At 32.1% G+C, this 18,416-nt stretch overlaps 3 protein-coding genes across 4 annotated transcripts in view; 2 read left to right on the forward strand and 1 right to left on the reverse strand.

Moving 5' to 3' along the window:
• The window catches only part of LOC146529897 (cytochrome P450 4g15-like), a 286,682-nt gene that overhangs the window by 172,300 nt on the left and 95,966 nt on the right, over window positions 1–18,416 (reverse strand). The window lies entirely within an intron of this gene.
• Window positions 1–18,416, forward strand: part of LOC146529903 (NADH-cytochrome b5 reductase 2) — a 165,020-nt gene that overhangs the window by 16,463 nt on the left and 130,141 nt on the right. The window lies entirely within an intron of this gene.
• Window positions 15,305–16,761, forward strand: LOC146529904 (achaete-scute complex protein T3-like). The gene is made up of 2 exons (XM_085200572.1): window positions 15,305–16,271; window positions 16,432–16,761. The coding sequence occupies exon 1, from the start codon at window positions 15,551–15,553 to the stop codon at window positions 16,262–16,264; it is 714 nt and encodes a 237-aa protein (XP_085056698.1). The 5' UTR covers window positions 15,305–15,550; the 3' UTR covers window positions 16,265–16,271; window positions 16,432–16,761.

Below are 18,416 nucleotides of genomic sequence, written 5' to 3' on the forward strand. Positions count from 1 at the left end.
TAATATTATTTATTATAAATACATTAAGCGAGGCCGTCGTAACGCAAGGGCTCAAGAGTGTGACTGGAAAAGCAAAGATTATGAGTTCGATTCCCATTCAGGGGAATGCATTTATTTATTAATATTTTCATTTCTTCTCTCTGGCAACAAGGCAAAGCACAGCGTTGAGATCCACCACCCAACTCACAATGCCTCGAAAAAATCTGCGGAAAGTTTTAAACTTTGGATTCCCTCTGCCTGCAGGCATATATGCGAGATACAGCGTAAAACTGAGAGAGAAAGAGGGAATAATAAATTAAGACAAAATTATTGCTATAATTTTATGTTCATAAAAATATACGGATATTTTTTAATGTTAGCTGGTGTTTTAGATAACCTCTCTATACCTTTATTCTATGATTTAAAGTAGCATTAGTTTCATTAGTTTTCAAGTTTATTCCAGTCACTATTTTGTACAAAATATTAGCACCAGCACTCAATGTATATCTATATATATAAAATCGAAAGGTCACTCACGCATCACGAAATCTCAAAAATTACATGTGCTAGGACTATCAAATTTTGCATACTGCATTTTGCTACGACGGGAATTTGCAATATTCGACTTCTAAAGGGTTGTTTTTGGGGTCGAAAGTTTGTATAAAACTTCATTACTACAAATGCTAGGAGTCTCAAATTTTGCATAACGTCACTAGGACGTAGTCATGGAGACAGAAATTAATAATAACATAGTTCACGCGGGTGAAACCGCGAGCGGACGCTAGTTATTAAATATGAAGGCTCGCCGTGTTAGTAGAAATTTTCTTATAAGTAACATGTAATATCTTACCATAAGAACATGACAAAAGTCCAAAAAATATCCTCGCTTCAATACTCTGATTAAATATTTTACAGCTATACAAATTTAAATAAGACCGTAAAAGATCAGTTTCGCCATCGCTAGTACACAGCTTGTCGAGTGATTTTCGATGGTTATCGAAGCCTATACATGATAAAAGAGTGATAGACATTGTATCTTATTAACATAATTATATACACAAAATTTTAATATGACGGACATGAGTTTAAACTGGCTCGAATATGAAAATACAATGATTATCCAAGCAAATATTTTATTATATTAATAGCTTCTATATCTCATTTTTTTAGCTTAGCTTAGCAAAGCAAGATAGGCAGAGGAAAAGTGGGAACCTCACTAAGATAAGACACTTCGTTGCCGTTGCCCACTTTCCGCTGGCTTCAGGAACCATTGCGTGTTGAGTGGCGTTACTCAACGTCGCGCTTTGCCTCGTTACCAGAGCGAACAAACGATAATATTTTATTTCCTCGAGTGGGAATCGAACCCACAATCTGTCCCGTTTGCAATCGCACGCTTGTGCTCCTGCGCCACTAGTGGCCTCCCTGTATATCTTAAATTATATTTAAAATTGCCATTCATTACCAAAGATAAAATATATTACGTTATTTTAATTGCCATTAAAATATTTTAATGTGTACTTATAAAATTACATGCTATTAAAGTATTAATATAAAAAGCCTCATAAAGTTCTACATGATATAGTCTCAAGAGTGGTATTTTGAAGATCTGGTACGTAGATCCATTTAAATGAGAAACTTATCATAATTTTTCAATAACTTATTATGATATTCTTTAACTACTTACTAATAAGCCTCTATAAATAAGCAAGTTAATGTGTTTTATTTAGTTACTATGATGATGTTACGAGTACTTATGGTTAGAGTTCTAGAAGCATTGCGTGTTCAGTGGTGGAACTTAACGCCGCGCTTTTGCTTCGACACCAGAGCGAAGAAATGATAAAATTAAATATTTAATTTTTAATTGAACCCATAACCTATCGAGCTACAGGCACACGCTTGTCCCTCAGTGCCACGACTGGCTTTTATTTACCATTACATTGCATACATTCTATCTGTGATCTATAAGGGTGATGATGAATCATAATCACATGTAACGATGAATCACAGCCCTTTACGTTAAACGTTTAAGTAAATTAGTAGGGGGTCGTTGAAAGGGATAGTCAATGCAATAAATAATATATTTTACTACGAATTCTTCCAGTCCAATTATTTTGCACGTTTAACGTCAATGAGGATATTTTGGGGATGGGGGATTTTTTATCCTCTTCGTGTTTCTTACACTAAGGTTATAATAGAGAGAACATAGACTATTTATTGTGTTAATTTTGGAGTTGTGTGTGTTAATGTTGGCTGAACAGGAAAAATAATAATTTTTCTTTATTATTTTTTCGACTAAGGATTAAATCAATAATTCGGAATATTTTGAATTTATATTTCTTTTTAAATTATTTTATATAGATAAATATATCATCTCTATCTTTTAAAATTCAAAAGATTTATACATACATGCAAATCCATTAACGTAAAATACCAAACTTAAATAAAGACAAATTAAAAGTAGAGTCAAATAATCAAACCACATTAATGACGGCCTAATGATTTCATGATGTTCCCTTCAATCCGGGTAAGGGATGAGCCACCCTCCGCGTCTAACAAAATTACACACTCATTAACTTTTAATATAACAATGAATTGTTTTATACCCCGTTTTTTTAGGAATTAGAACACCCCTGGCGCCGCGTCTTGTCTGAGATTGCGTGGTTTTTCTGATTTGGTCACTCGAATTTAATTTAAAGGTTAGGTTAGAGTTAGTACCTGCGGCTTCGACCGCGTGGTCAAATGGAAATAGCTAAGACTTTTGTATGACATATTCTAAAGCATTATCGTAATATGTTTAGCCTTCGATAAATGAACTGTCTATTTTTTTAATTCAACCCAATAAATAGTTCCTGAGAATAGCGCGTTCAAGCAAACAAACTCTTCAGCCTTATAATACTTATATATATTGAAGTCAATTTCATAGTTATTATTTTGTGCACAATTGCAAATTTTAAAAATTAATAAGTAGAAAAATATGGAAAAAATATAGAAATAATTTTAATAAAAAAAAAAACTTTCAATAAACGATTAAGCTCTCTTTATTAAATACATATTGAAATAAATAAATGTTAAGAATTATTTTCTAAGGTAGTTAATAATATTTGTTCACATGTTACATACACCAATATAGAAATATAGAAATTAATACAAAAGAATCACTTACAGCAATAACAATTTGTTATCTTCATCTTAAACAGGTATATATTTAATTTTGACGATTTAAAACCTTTAACCTTTTTAGCCTTTTATATGGTAGGGTCAATATGTATAGTTAAATCTCTTTTTGCACAATTTTTTATTACTTATTTCTTCGCAATTTTTTTCACTTATTTTACAGGATATTTAAGACCAATGGGTTAAATTTAACACCATAAAAATCACATTTGACTTTTAAATATGGCAACGCAAACACTATTAAGACAAAATTTATTTAATACTTTAGACCACATCAAATGATATGAATATTTGTGATAATAGCAGCAATTAAAAGTGCATTACAGTATTTTATGCTGATAAAATTTACAGAAAAGTATAAATTTTATAGACCAATGGAAATAGTTCATAAAAAGTAGTCGCTTTACAGCCTTCTAAGAGTTCCAGTGCTTAGAATTAGATAGCGTTTACGATTGTGGAGATCAATGAAACGACTGCCTTTATCGTTATTTGATTTTCAGGTTTTTTTTTTACGTACTTACGTTATCGTAGTATCTAAGTTCAATTTTATTTGCTTTATTGAAAATTTATGTGCATTTTATTATATTTTTTTTATTATAATTTTTATTTAAAAAAATATACTTACTTATTTATATGTAATTTATTTAATTTAATCAAATTTTAGTATATAGTTCTGTATAATTTGTATGACTATATGTATAAATGTATATATAAAGACTTTTATACACTAACATTTCCAATTGACGAGGTTATCTGGTATGAAAAGCTTTTCACCCCGTCTTTTAAGCATATTTTGAGTTATGTTAAATAAAAAATAAATACATAAAATAAATTTATATTTAACAATACCTAAAAAAGCATAATAATGAACTGCAACTATAGATTCCTAAGTGGACCGTCTCTGCAACATAATGTGTTCCGTTGATAATAATTAACGCGCCGGCGCGGGCGCTCGCGCGTGACCACCGAAGGGAGTCGTGACCGCGGCGTCTCTGACCCCGTAGATTGAGATATAAAATTTTGCATGTCCATTCAACAGGCGTTTGTTTTATGATAACCATTCAAGCCTTTAGGCAACCGTATTTGATATAGATTAGATGAAATAAACAATAATGTTATTATTCTTGGGTACGAGCAATTTCTCATGAACTTCTTCTCATCTGAACGATGAACTTCAGTTTTGGAGTGAAATATTTTCGTGACACCTAATATCTTAAAAGTCATGAAAAACATTTGGGCCTCTTAAAATTCCTATTCTTACAGAATTAGAATTTACAATTACAGCATAATTCGATAAAAAATCTTCGATTTAGAAAACCTTTAGATATCAAAGATCATAGATTGGATCAATGTTTTATTAAAAGCCAGATACCTAATTACACTCTACGCATGTATTTTTTAATGATATCTCAAAATCTGAAAGTTCCAAATGCTTGTATACGTACATTTCTATACGCATGTATTTTCATCGATTACATAAGAACAACAGTATAGAGGAGATGTTCCCACCGCAGTGGGGACGCAGTTACCGTAAATACCGATACTGATGAGAGCTGATGTCCTACAATTTATTATAATACGAGAATATCTGTTCATATGCGCAATTACATATTTTTGATATTATCATAATGGAAAATGAATCCTTTGTGGTTCTATATGCATAAATGTTTCGCCGACGTGATAAGAAAATACAGCCTTAGGTTCCGCCCAGTGTTAATAATGTTTAGAAAGTTAATAATTTTATAAATGCATAATACATACATTTAACATAAAATATTTTTATGTCTGTACTACACACGCTATACCATACAATTTATTGAACTGCAGTACCTTGGTACGCGCTATTTCTATTTGCACTCCCGAGAGGCTCCCTTATCCTTGATCTACGCAGTAAATGCAACTAAATGGTTAATGTTTTTATTCGGTTGGTACAAATTACAGTATCCGTTGCATAAAGCGCAAGCCCGTTCATCGATAGAGATTGCCCTGATTTATTTTATGGAGGCAGGCTCGAAGAGAAAACTACGGTTCCTATTATTCTTCTTACATAATATATTATTATGTAATTGATAATTGTTTGTTTTATACTGTGTCCAGTTTAATTTCTAGTTTCAATGGAAAAATAGATTTTCCTGGCGTTGAGTTTCGTCAATCAACACACAATTTCATGAAAATTTGATGGAAAGTAAGGAACCCGGTGTATAACCACTACGTTTCCTCCGCCCACCTTTTTGTTTACGGGATCACAAATCACAAACGATAATGATATTATTTAAATTTACAAAATATTTAGTCAATTCGACCCTGTTTTAATAACTAATAATAGTTATAATAATAGGTACTGTTTTTTATAAGATTTAAATAAGATTTTTGTTCCCAGTGTATCTTTAATAAATATCTGTAATCATTCGATTATTTGAATAAACATATAGAACTATTTAGTGTTATAGTTTCCAATCATATGGGAGGGCAAACATTCAATGTTTATTTTAGCCCGCAGCTTGGATTGAGCTGTGTAATTTAACAAGTTGGATCTAGATAAAGCGTCGAACCTAACCGCCCTCCAGAGCCTTGTGAGCTCTCCTGTTAATATTATATCTTGAATGACATCTCTATTACAATTTTATTATAGTTTTCAACTATTTTACCTTACTTGATTCATACTAAAAAAAAATTGGTCAAATGTGAGTTGGTCTCTTATAGCGAGGACTTCTTACCAATTTCAGGATTATAATATTTTAACTTTTTTTTTTTTTTGTTAACTGAAACAATTTATCAAAGTTGACAAACTTAAGCTTCCAGACGTATGTACTCATTTTGTATTAAATTATAAGCTTGTCATGTTTTTTTCCTATCTATAAATTTCCACTTTTTTGATTTTTCCTTTTTTTGTACTGGAATATCTCATTTATTGCCAAATATAATAATTGTAGGTCCACAGGAGCTACCTTATAGGTTTTGATTACACGGCCAATTTCATACAAAATGCAACAAAAACGATATACCTATGAACGTTCGTATATATCGATTGCGTTGGCTTAGAAGCTTAATTTTTTTCTGTGCTCTAACACACCGTAGACTGAAATATTTCATATTCATTTCAGTTCCATACCTCCATGCAATTTCGAGATAAGTACTTGACAGACGGACAACAAAGTGATCCAATAGGAGACAGTTTTTTTTCCTTTTGAAATACGGAACCCTAATTTTTTTTTATTTAAATTGAAATCATACCAGTCTACTTATTATGTGCATACACTGTGCAGACTGTCTTTATATTTAACCTTCACACCTCGCATGCGACAAATATAATATGTATCAATCAATCAAAATGTAAACAAAAGGGAAACCTTGGAAATGGCACCTGCATTTGTGTAAACGACCACATATGTGGGATACTAATAAAAAAAGAAAAAATGATTCAAATCCAAATTAAGAATTCATCGCAATGCCCATTGAGAGCATCATTTCCCGTAACTGCGAATAATAAAGTGATATCATACGTATTTACAACAATTCGTAAAATTACATTCAATTTTTATTTTACATTCATTCTTGTATCTTGTACATAGCAGGCAAAGGGAACCTGGGCACCTAATGTTACCTATTAGGACTCTTCCGTTTCCCACTTTCCGTCGAATTATGCAGACATTGCGTGTTGAGTGATGGAATTCAACGCACGGCGTTAAGGAGAGCAAAGAAATTAACAAAATATTAAATTCCTCGAGTGGGAATCGAATACACAACCTCTCACGTTCTCAGTGTGCCTCTGCGTCTCGACGACCTCAAATAAGTAATATATAATAACAGATATAATTTCCATATATTTTTAAAATGTATCCATTATAAAAGACATTAGAGAAGACAAAGTAACAAGACTAATTAAAACAGTAGTTAACCATGTCCAGTTATGTTTGAGCTTGCCCACAAGATGTCTTTAGAAAGATCCTTATCGAACCCCCTACATAACCCCCAGCTACGTTATTTAAATTGCATGAAAATTATCAACAAACTAACAAGTGTCCTATATATTTTTAAATAAGATGTAAATTTAAACATTGGGTTGCATCCCGATGCAATACAATATTGGTGTTGGTGCATGTTGAGACCTTTGTCGCTTTATCGGAATCGAATCTGCACCTAAGTTTTACGGTAATCGTATTCAGTGTTTTAACACTCCGAGCTATTTACGTTTATTGTTATTTTTAGTAGCTGCATATTAATTTTTTCCAGCAGAGAGCTGATTATAGGTTCAATTATTTTTCCTCGCAGCTAGAGTTAAAGTCCGCTTTATCCCTTTATGAATTGGCCTTTGCAACTTAAGTTGGAGATATTTACCTAATGGATTATTTTATGGGATATAACTAGAAGAAATATTCACATTACAGAATTTATATATTAATATAGGTTCATAAATTACAATAATTATTGTAAGAAAAAAATATTTTCGTATCACACTTACTGTATTTCAACTTGTATGTTGTTTAAAATTAAATTTTTATATACTGACAAAAATGATCACACCGACCCCCATACTGGTGTACTAAATTCAAAGATAATTATTGATCTCGCATCGTAAATTGCACTGATTTAAATGTAATAAGTGCTAAAAATTCATAAGAGCACACACAAAATCAGTACCCGCCCAGAGACAGCTGTGCCCGCACAGGACATGCTAAGCCTCTATTATAGTACCAACATAAACACGACGTCCCATAAATATGGACAGAGACGAGCGACCATTTATTTTTGAAATTAACCTGTCGCATGCACTTACGGCGCCCGAGTAAGTATGTTTCAAATGAATCGCAGCAATTTTCAGATGTCGATGGTAATTTTATGTATTAATTATACGGACGACGCCGATTATAAGACTTGTCTTTTTAGTTGTTTTACAGTTATGTTTGCCACCTGAAATATTTGTTTTAATTTAATTTTTAATATGGCAATTATTTTTAATTTGTTGAATCTGTACAGCAATGACAACTACTTGTACGTACTCTGTCACAGCATAGTGGGAATTACCCGAACGTCGCCAGGCAGCAGATATTTTGCTTATGATTCATATAATACTCCAAAATCGTAATTAAATTTATAAGAAGTATTAAAATAAAGCCAAGGTAAGGGGGTTCAAAGAGGGGGCATAGACAGCTCATTGCAAGGGCAGATGTACACTGACACCTGCCCTTCGACAGTGGCCCTCTCATTCTTTCTCTTTCATCCTCCTTCATATTTGCTACAAATATCTCTTTCTAGTAGCTAGTTTCATGAATAATTAATTAAATTTATATCAAATCAAGCAAATTATATCATTTTCCAATTTCTCAAACGTCTCATTTTAATTTCATTGTGGTCTAGAGATGGAAAATTCGTAGTCTTTTTATATAACATTGAGACTTCCTAAGATCATTGATTAAGTTAAACCTTATTTTCATTAAGCTATGTCGCTGTGCGATCAGCTGTGAAATCGAATCGTTGACACCGACCGCAGGTGTCTTTACTACTATAATTACAAAATATGAAGCTATAAAGGTAAATTTCGTACCGTGCTGCTTCGTAGCGTGCGTGGGCCAAATACAAAGTGACCGTGTACTTAGCACGTTTTTAAAGACAAAGAGAATTATACGTTTCATATTTATTTTATATTTATAAAAAAAATATTAAGTTGTTTAATCTTATTTTTTTTTTTCAACAACGTCTAATAGTATAATTTCTCAATAATATTATTTAAAAAAAATAAATACATCCAAAATAATATATAAAGAAATATGACGTCCGTCAAAAATGCGTAGAATAACATAATAATGACAAAAACACGTACATAAACACTATTATTAACAACACAAAGCGTTTAAGTAAATAACGTGAGCGAACGCCAACTTTATTACAAGCCCTACTGGTCAGCGTAGTTTTCAGACGGGCAGGTGCTCGCGGGTCGCACACTTCTTTCATTAAAATTAATACCAATGTCGCGTGTGCACATTCTTTCTCGATAACGCCTCAACGTAATTAAGGTATGGTTTAAAACGAGCAAACCCGTCCAGCGGACGACGAACGCCGCCGTCGCGCGCGCGCCACGCGCCTGCGCCCGCGCAGCTCGCCCAGGCGCTGTGTACACTGTACGCACGCCGCGTCGCGAGACGATACTGATAACAGTTTTCGCAATATTGCTAATTTTAATAAATATATTTTTTTATTATTTTTGTTTTGTTTTTTGAATAGGCTGACGTTATTTTTTGGAGTAATTATTTTTGTAATTATAAAATTTGCAATATCAGACCCCAGTCAAGGAAAGAGAATGAAAAAAATTACGAATAATTTAACCGTGTACTGTAAGCGCGACAAGATGTAGGTTCGATTTTTATACGAGGAAAAATTAGACAAATATCTCATTCTAGTGGTTAATTTCATGAATAACATTTATAACGAATTTTTAATGACTCAAACACTATAGGCACTTTAAATTTTTCCTTCCGTGTAGGCTAACCATTATCATTTTTTTTCCAACATGGACAACATATCATATCAAGATTGTATGACACAGAGTATCGAGTTTGTTTATTGGCAATCAGCGTTCAGACTTGTATTTATGTTACTTCTCCTTCACCTGCTAACGCTGTAGCCGTCATTTTTAAATACATCTTAAAAGTCAGCCGCCAGCGCTGACTGCGTGCGGCGAAACAAAGCTAATTATCTATTTAAGTCTATTTTATCGTTGCAGCTAACAAGGTATCATAAACAAATAAACCAATTATTGATCCACAAAAACTTTTTGAAGAGACGTTTTTTCGAATTTTCTCATAGATCTTAATTAAAGGATTGCAGTACAGTTGTATAGTATGAGATAAATTTATAATCATTGAGGTATCTAAATAATTTAATGAACAATTTAATCGCTTTATTTATTTACAGTATGTTTTGTATCAGTTTATTTGTTATAGCCAGCTATCAACCACAGCTCTTAGAAGATTTCTTTCAAATTTCGCTTGTCAAGTGTCGACACTCGAATAGGGACACGCCTCCACGCCAGGATATCTGCCTGGATAGGTGTCGAGGTGTCGAAATGTCTTGAGAGCTACTTCCTGTGGACGTCACAATGTCCGACACAGACGTTGTGATCACAAACTGATGCGATATCAAGATAGTCTCTACTGTTTTACAAGCAATCTTGACAGCCTATTTGCATTTTGGGATTCTGAATACAGAGCGTGGGAATTATTCTGATTCAACGTGGTTTGTCATTGACACTTGTTTCAGATTTACTTGTGGATATTGTAAAACTATTTGTGTATATTTTTTTTAGTTTCACGTTGTGTCCTGTAAATTGCAGGGTAGGAGGTGGTGGAAGAGGAGCAAAGGGATTTTTTTTTAATTAAGGGGGAAACCTAGTGTTAAGACACTCCGTTCCCATGAAGATATTTCAATATATAAGAAATTAAATTATTAAATTCTTGATTTCCTCGAGTGGAAATCGAATCCACAATCTTTCGCGTTTGCAATCACAACTTTGTGCTTCTGCGCCGCCCGCTATTGGCCTCTAATTAGTGTTTTTGATTATAATAAAATCAATAAGTATAAATTAATCAACATTTATATACTGCTTATAAAATTAATATTTTATATAAAATACTGATTAAAAATATGAACCTAAACATTGAAACGTGTTAACGCTCTGATCAATCAATTAAAAGCACATATTGTATAGATATTTCAAAAATGAAACTCACGCAGTTCACTACATTTGACTGGCCTAGCTAAGGCTGTGTAAAAAACCATTGGTAAAAATGCATAACATTCTCTTTATTAATGCTTACAATATCACCCTTTGCCGACGCGATGAAAGGGAGTCACTCAACAAATCGTTAATCAAACGATATTGGATACGAATCAGGTAGTTTTACCGATGCCGACACCACTACATATAAAATGATTTATAGTCCAACATAATTTTTAAATATGTAACTAATGTGAGACTTATTTTTAATAATACTTGCAACCGGGAGCGAAAAGCTACCGAACTCCCTAAAGTAACATCATCTGGGCACGCACTCGTAATATATTATTGTTTATATAAAATATTACCCTTAAGGCGGTATGTTTAATAGTATTAATTATACGGTAATAAAAATAAGACTTGTTTCACGCAAACAGAATATTGCGTGAGGAAAAATAAAATTTAATAATGCACCACTGTAGTGCAGTTATCATACTCGTACGTCTGACTTTACAAAGCATAGCATATAGTAGGTTCGTTGTTTTAAAATTGATTTTAGGACTATCTACAGAACTTAGGACTAATTTAAAATGTTATTTTTGGTAGAAGAGTAAAAATTTGTTAAGGAATATCTCTTTTTTCACATAAGGTTAATAATGTACATATTCATTTTCCCTGTCATATTAGACAAAATGAGACGTTTATTTCCGCCAGATATTACTGGACTAGCACTAGACGATCTCTACATCCCACTTTTTAAATGTGGTGTAGAAAAATACGTAAATCATGTTAAATTATATATCTAATATTTAAAAAGCTATAGCACAATTACACCTAGTACCTCTATAAAATGTATCGATCACCGAGAATGGATCGATTATTCTTAAAATTGTTTGATTTACGCTTTGTTAGACGGACTTCGGTGTTGAATTCCGCCGTTCAACGAGCAATGTCTTAAAAATTGAGCGTAAAGTAGGGATCCGAATGTCTTAAAACTAGATTATCTCTGCCTACCCTGCTTTGCAACATAAAGTTGCTTATTAAATATTGAACTAAATTTACCATATTATTATTACTACATAAAAATTACTTCATACTCGTATAAACATACCAGTAAACGATATAAAAACAATAATAAATTTATAGATAAATGTTTGTTTTGGGTCCCACACCAGTGGAGCATAGCGCATCAGCAGATGACATGTTTCCCATAATCATCGTAACATCCCCACAGTCCCACGTTTTACATCTCCGTAATTTGTCAAATGTAATTGTGTAGCTTTACGAGTAATTGTCCGAGTAAGTGGCGGTCACACGCTGTTATACTATTGATCATCAGGCCTATTTTACGTTAATGAAGATATTGAAAATGTTAACTTTCATATTTTTTTAATCATTATGAATGTACATTTATTTCTTCGCTCTGGTGTCGAGGAAAAACACGGCGTTGAGTTACGCCACTTAATAACAATGCAACAGAATACGACGGAAAATGGGGAACGGAGTGTTTTAACAATAGGCTCTCTCTGCCTACCCTGCCTAGCTGTGTGCGTGATACAGCGTGAAGCAAAAAAAATACATGCACTTTACAATAGCGGCTACTATCACTATGCCTATCATCCTATTGTAGGAAAAAGCGTGAAGCTGTAAAACAATAATCTACACGTGATAAGAACTTTATTACGACAATAACAGCTTACATTTATTATGTTATAGGTACTATGATGGTCGTCGTAGCGCAGAAGAAGGGACAAACTCTCACTGTCTGCAAAAATAGCGGAGACTATCAAATATAAAATAATAAAAAATAAAACTTTTGAATTCGTATTCAAAGAATTGGTATTCTTATTACTTTATTTCTTTTGTATTACAAAATAACATGTATAAAATGCATAATATAATAAATATTTTTTTATATTTAATATTCTTCTTTGATGACACAATTATGACACAGTTGACCATATTTCAATAAAATCTGTCAAAGAAAGTATTTTACAAATTAATTAAAAAAACAGAACTTTCTATTACGTTTATTATTTTTCAAACGGTATACGGAATGTTGTCGTCAAGTTACATATTGGTAAGGGCATTAATTTTATCTTAATTATACAACGGGAGGTGAAATAGATGTAATTTATTACGAAATTAAAAATTATCACAATTAATTTCCATGGATTGATTGATATTAATAATGTAAATATTTTCCATATTTTGTAAGTGGAAGAAAAATCACTATTAATATTTTATTCGCGAAAATCATCCAAGTGGATGTTTTTTATAATGGAAGACATGTATTGATGTCAAAAAAAAATATTTTTGTAAGCTTCACGCAGAATGCTGCATAAAGGAAGGTAAAACTCTCTTCACTCAATTTTCAAAACATTGGAGGATATGAAAATAAAAATATAAATTTTACTAAAAAATATTAATATAACTTCGCAAAAAAAAAATGTAAACTTTTATAAAAAGTAATAGAATAATAACATTTCTTAAAAAAAAAAAACAAAAAAATAAAGATATTTTTATATGCACTTAAATCCATACATGTTCAACTATAAAAGTACGCATTTCCCTTACGTCAAAGACGTTAGCTAACTAACTTAATGAAAATAACGTCCAAGATACAGCACTAATTAAAGGTATTAAAGTAAAAGATTGTGTCTTTTTATTTCGGGATCCGACTGGGCGGCGACTTTTGATCAGTTAACGTAATAAAAAAGCTTTTTACTTTTACGCTTAAATTATTTGATATTTTTGTCAAAGAACTTAACGCTTATAAAAGTACTTGTTTGCTTTAAAAATATTTAAGTGTTTGACTATCAGGTGTCATCATCAGAACATTTAAAAAGTAAAAACTACTAAAAGTAGTTGCAAAAATTAAAAATATAGAAGTTTATCTCAAATGAAATCTCCCGCCTTCAGAGTAAGCGGCCAGTTTGTAACACTTCAATAACATGCATATATTTGCGTTTATTAAAACAGTTTATATTTATTTATATTGTAAATTTTAATAAGTTAGATTTGTCGTAATAATTATTATATTACTTTAATAAAATCAAAACAGACATTTATAGCCATAATTTTTATTTATGAAATTTATACCAAAAGAACATTTTCAATATTTCTTAGTTTTTTTTTAAGTTGACATCAGAACATTCGAATTTGTAGAAAAAATTAATCAATGCTAAACAAGTCGGTATCCAAGTGAAATGTTTGAATTTTTCATGTAAAATACTATCTTTAATTAATTGGAATTAAAAATCAATAAATTATTAGGCCACATTAAATTAGTCGATTGGTATTTAAATAATTCGAGAGGCAGAGCGACACGGTCCATACGTTCCCAGCTAATCGATATTTGAACATTTCGAATATGTAAAAAATGTGAGACTACGTGTATACTAAAGATACACGAATTTAAAATAATAATACGGTACCAATACCTTTGGTATTAACAAATATATACAATGAGGCCAGACTGTAAACACCGGTTGTGAGTTCGATTCCCATTCGACGAAATGAAATATTTAATATTTTCATTTCTTCGCTCTGGCGTTGATGCAAAGGGTGGCGTTGAGTTTTGCCACTTACACGCAATGCCTCCAGAATTCAGCGGAAAGTGGGGAGCGGAGTGTCTAAACACTAGGCTTCCTCTGCATACCCTGCTGTGTGCGGGATACAGCGTGACGTTAAAAAAAAACATATAAATTTAATAAAAATAAAACAAAAAACTATTAATTACAAGCTCGTGAAATATAGCCACAAGTTTATTCATTATTTCAACATATATCAACATAGTGAAAAAAACCAAACAAAAAGAACTTCAAGAGATTACGTCTATTTGAACTTTGTATTAAAAACCACCTGTATAAGATTCCAGCTCGTTTGCCATATTTTTATTTTCACTTATTGGTAAAAGAATTGCAGTTTTTATCCTTATAAGTATAAATTTTGCTTATTGTAAAGGAGAAAATAGGTTTAATTTGTTGCCTATTATTGGAACAATGACCATTTACTGCGTAGGATATACTGGTGGTGACTAGTAATTTGCTACTGAAGTATGCCAGCGGCTACGTACTCTCTAAAATACATGCGGCTACACAAGAACTGAATAAATCTTTCATTTAAAGCCTTATTTAGTTAACAAAATAAAAACGATAAATTGTTTAAACTCCAATCCAAACCAAGAGATTTGGCGTTGCTAAGCTTTATCTAGTACCTATCAAATAAATATTTAACAAATGGATAAGTGCTAAAATTTTGGCGAAAAACATATTTTAAAAGATTTTTAAAAGCTTCTTTATATATAAATTCATTTTATATTAAAATTTTTTATAATAAAAATTTAGTGGTCATCAAAAAAATGGACACGCGTTAGCCTCTCTCTGCCCGCTCCCCTAAACACGTCGCCAGGTACCCGTTCGTACCAAAGGGGAAGGGATGATGAAAAATAATAGGGGAAGAGAATTTTAAAATTTATATTTTTTGCAGCCGGCGCAGGTGATAAAACGCGTGCGCGTGCGCCGCCGGCTCACTTGTGCGTGAAGCTCCGCTGCCGCTGCCCGCGCTCGACTCACTAAAAGCTCCCACGAAGCCTCCCTTACGTCGGTCAGTGCTTTTCCGACCGCCGCGCGGATAGCTTGTGTACGCTTTGCATCGCGACCGGTCGCGTAAACACGTAAAATGTTACAAGAAATTCAACTAGTCCAAGGTCAGGCCAACTACGTAGTCGTCTCACCTGGCTACTCTTCAGCGACAATCACAAAACCCACAGCGGAGAAACGGATGTTGCCAATTGCACCAGCTCCAGAAAAGAATTATGTCACTCACGACTCACCACCGAATCTACAATATAGGAAGAAGGTGCATTTCAGAACAAATCCATACACCGGTCCTCAGGCTGTGTCCATCGCCAGGCGTAATGCTCGTGAACGCAATCGTGTTAAGCAAGTAAACGATGGATTTAATGCTCTACGTCGACACCTTCCAGCTTCAGTTGTCGCGGCTCTATCTGGTGGAGCTCGACGAGGGTCAGGCAAGAAGCTAAGCAAAGTAGACACGTTACGGATGGTTGTTGAGTATATAAGATATCTACAGCAATTATTAGATGAAAGCGATGCTGCCTTAGGTATCACACGTGATCAAGAAAACAGAGAAAATATACCTAATACAAATTCACAAAATATCACGGTAACAGATATGGATGACGGTTTCCTTTATGGAAGCAGTTCACCTTGTTCAGAAAAACCTAATTCCCCTGCCCCTTCAGAATGTTCATCAGGAGTGTCGTCAGCTTATTCAGCAGTTGATAGATATGAAGTGACAACGCAACAGAACCTCGGCCCCATGGATGAAGATGAGCTCCTAGATGTCATTTCATGGTGGCAACAAAAATAGCAATAATGTAAGATTTTAAAATTTTCTTTTTTTTTTCATATATATTTTTTTCAATTATTAAAAATAGTTATAGTTCCAAGTACAAGATTTTTTTAAACATTTATACATAAAAATATATTTTCTTTTATAAAACAAAAATAATAACAAATACTTTATTTTGTTTACAGGTAACCGAGCCACCGAATTAAGTTTGGATCCCTCCGACTTACTATATTATTATAGTGAATACGAAAAGACTCTTGATATTTCTAGTCAAATTGTAGTGCCTTAGTTATTTAGGATTAAAACTAGTGATTAATATTAATATATTAAATTTGTTCATTAAATTAATGTGATTTTATGATATTAAGTTTCAGCGACATCTTAGAATTTTATCCGTTTAGATTTGTTACCTATAAGTGAGTTTTTTGAGGCTTTATTTTTCCATAATAGAGCCGGTAGACACAAATGTAAATACATATTTAGTTTTAAGGTACTGAATAAATTATTTATTTTATACTGTGTAAGTCTTTTATGATTCTTATTGGATATTAAAATATGAAATGCATTTGATTTTACAAAGAGATAAGTTTCAATACAGCTTCACTAATTAATACTTGTATTAAAGAACACTAATAACAGCTTAAGAAAAAGTTGTCTACATATTAAAATATATAATTAAAAATAAATTTATTATATTTTGCATTACATAAATAAAAAATAATTATTAAAAAAAATATTTGTTTTTGCAGTATATAAATAAGAAAAAAATATTTAATAAATACCTGATTTTCAACAAGACCTTCTTCATAAACAAAGACATTTTTTTTATGCATGAAAACCATATGTTTGAATATCATGTTCACTTTTCTAAGTATTTGAACTTTAAATACATTTTTTACGGTATTTTTTTTTCAAATGCATACTTTACAATTTCCAATTATTTTTTAAATTTTCTCATATAGTTGAACAAGAAGATAAAGCATAGAATTGTGTTCCACCACTTAAAGTACACTGTCTTGATTGAGCGGAAAAAAGGAAAAGAAATGTGTTTGCACTAGATTCCCTCTGCCAGTTCCGCTATATATATAAATATAGTATACAGCTAAAAAAATAAAAAAATACATATTAAAATATAAATATTTAATTGAGAAATAAAAATTTTCGATTATTAATATATTTTTATAAAATTTAAAATTCATGAACTGGAATTAAATAACAGTAACACTACTCTCTTTCAATTTTATTTTAAAGTATTCTATTAGAATATTTTAAAAATTAAATAACAAATAGTTTTTTTCAGTTCTAGAAATTTATTTTGGCGATTAACAAAATCTGTATAAAATTAACAAAAATAGATATATTAGAATAGTGCAGCCCAAAATAAGTGTCGTCAATTTATCTAAAAATCCTCATTTAGCATCAATTTTAGCATAAGAAAGAGACCGTTATGGCACAGCAATACAGAATCTGACTCTAAACTCGATAGTTACGAGCTCGATTCTTACTCGGGAAGGTGAACTATAAGAGGAAGACATAGAGTGAAACTGAAAAAAATAAATTTATACAAGGTATACGCGTTACTATAAGAAATAAAAATATATATCTTGTTTTCTTCATTGTTTTTCTCTGTATTATTATTTTTTTTCTAATTGGATTAAACATTTTATTAATGCTAAATATCATTATGAATTAATTCCATCAAATATTTTTATAATAAAGATAGTATTTAGACTTTAAAAGACTTTTAAAGACTTTTAGACTTTTAAATTTTCTGACAAATATTCAAATATTAAGAAAGCAAGTTAAGCACAGATATATGTCTTTTGCCTACTTTGCCTTAATAAACACAAACACAACATAATATTGATAAGTGACTGAGGCCGCCGTGGCGCAGGGGCTCAAGAATGTGAATGTAAACGCGATGGTTGTGGGTTCGATTCCCACTCGGAAACATTAAGTGTTTCCATTTCCTCGCTCTACTAGGGCGAAGAAATCTACAAGGCAAAGCGCGGAGTTGAATTCCGCCACTCGACTCTCAATACCTTAGAATTCGACGTCAATACCTTGGAAAATGGGGACCGGGAATGTCTTAATGGGAACGGAGTGTCTTAACACTAAATTCCCTAGGATCCATCTGCCTACCCTGCCACGTGTGGGATACAGAGAGAGG

The sequence above is a fragment of the Heliconius melpomene genome, chromosome 17, assembly GCF_056956725.1.
Source record: "Heliconius melpomene rosina isolate 202511_hmr_F chromosome 17, ASM5695672v1, whole genome shotgun sequence".
NCBI classification, from domain to species: Eukaryota; Metazoa; Arthropoda; class Insecta; order Lepidoptera; family Nymphalidae; genus Heliconius; species Heliconius melpomene.

Bases quoted from the DNA above. Each gene is read 5' to 3' on its own strand.
- LOC146529904 (XM_085200572.1), top strand. From the start codon at position 15,551: ATGTTACAAGAAATTCAACTAGTCCAAGGTCAGGCCAACTACGTAGTC.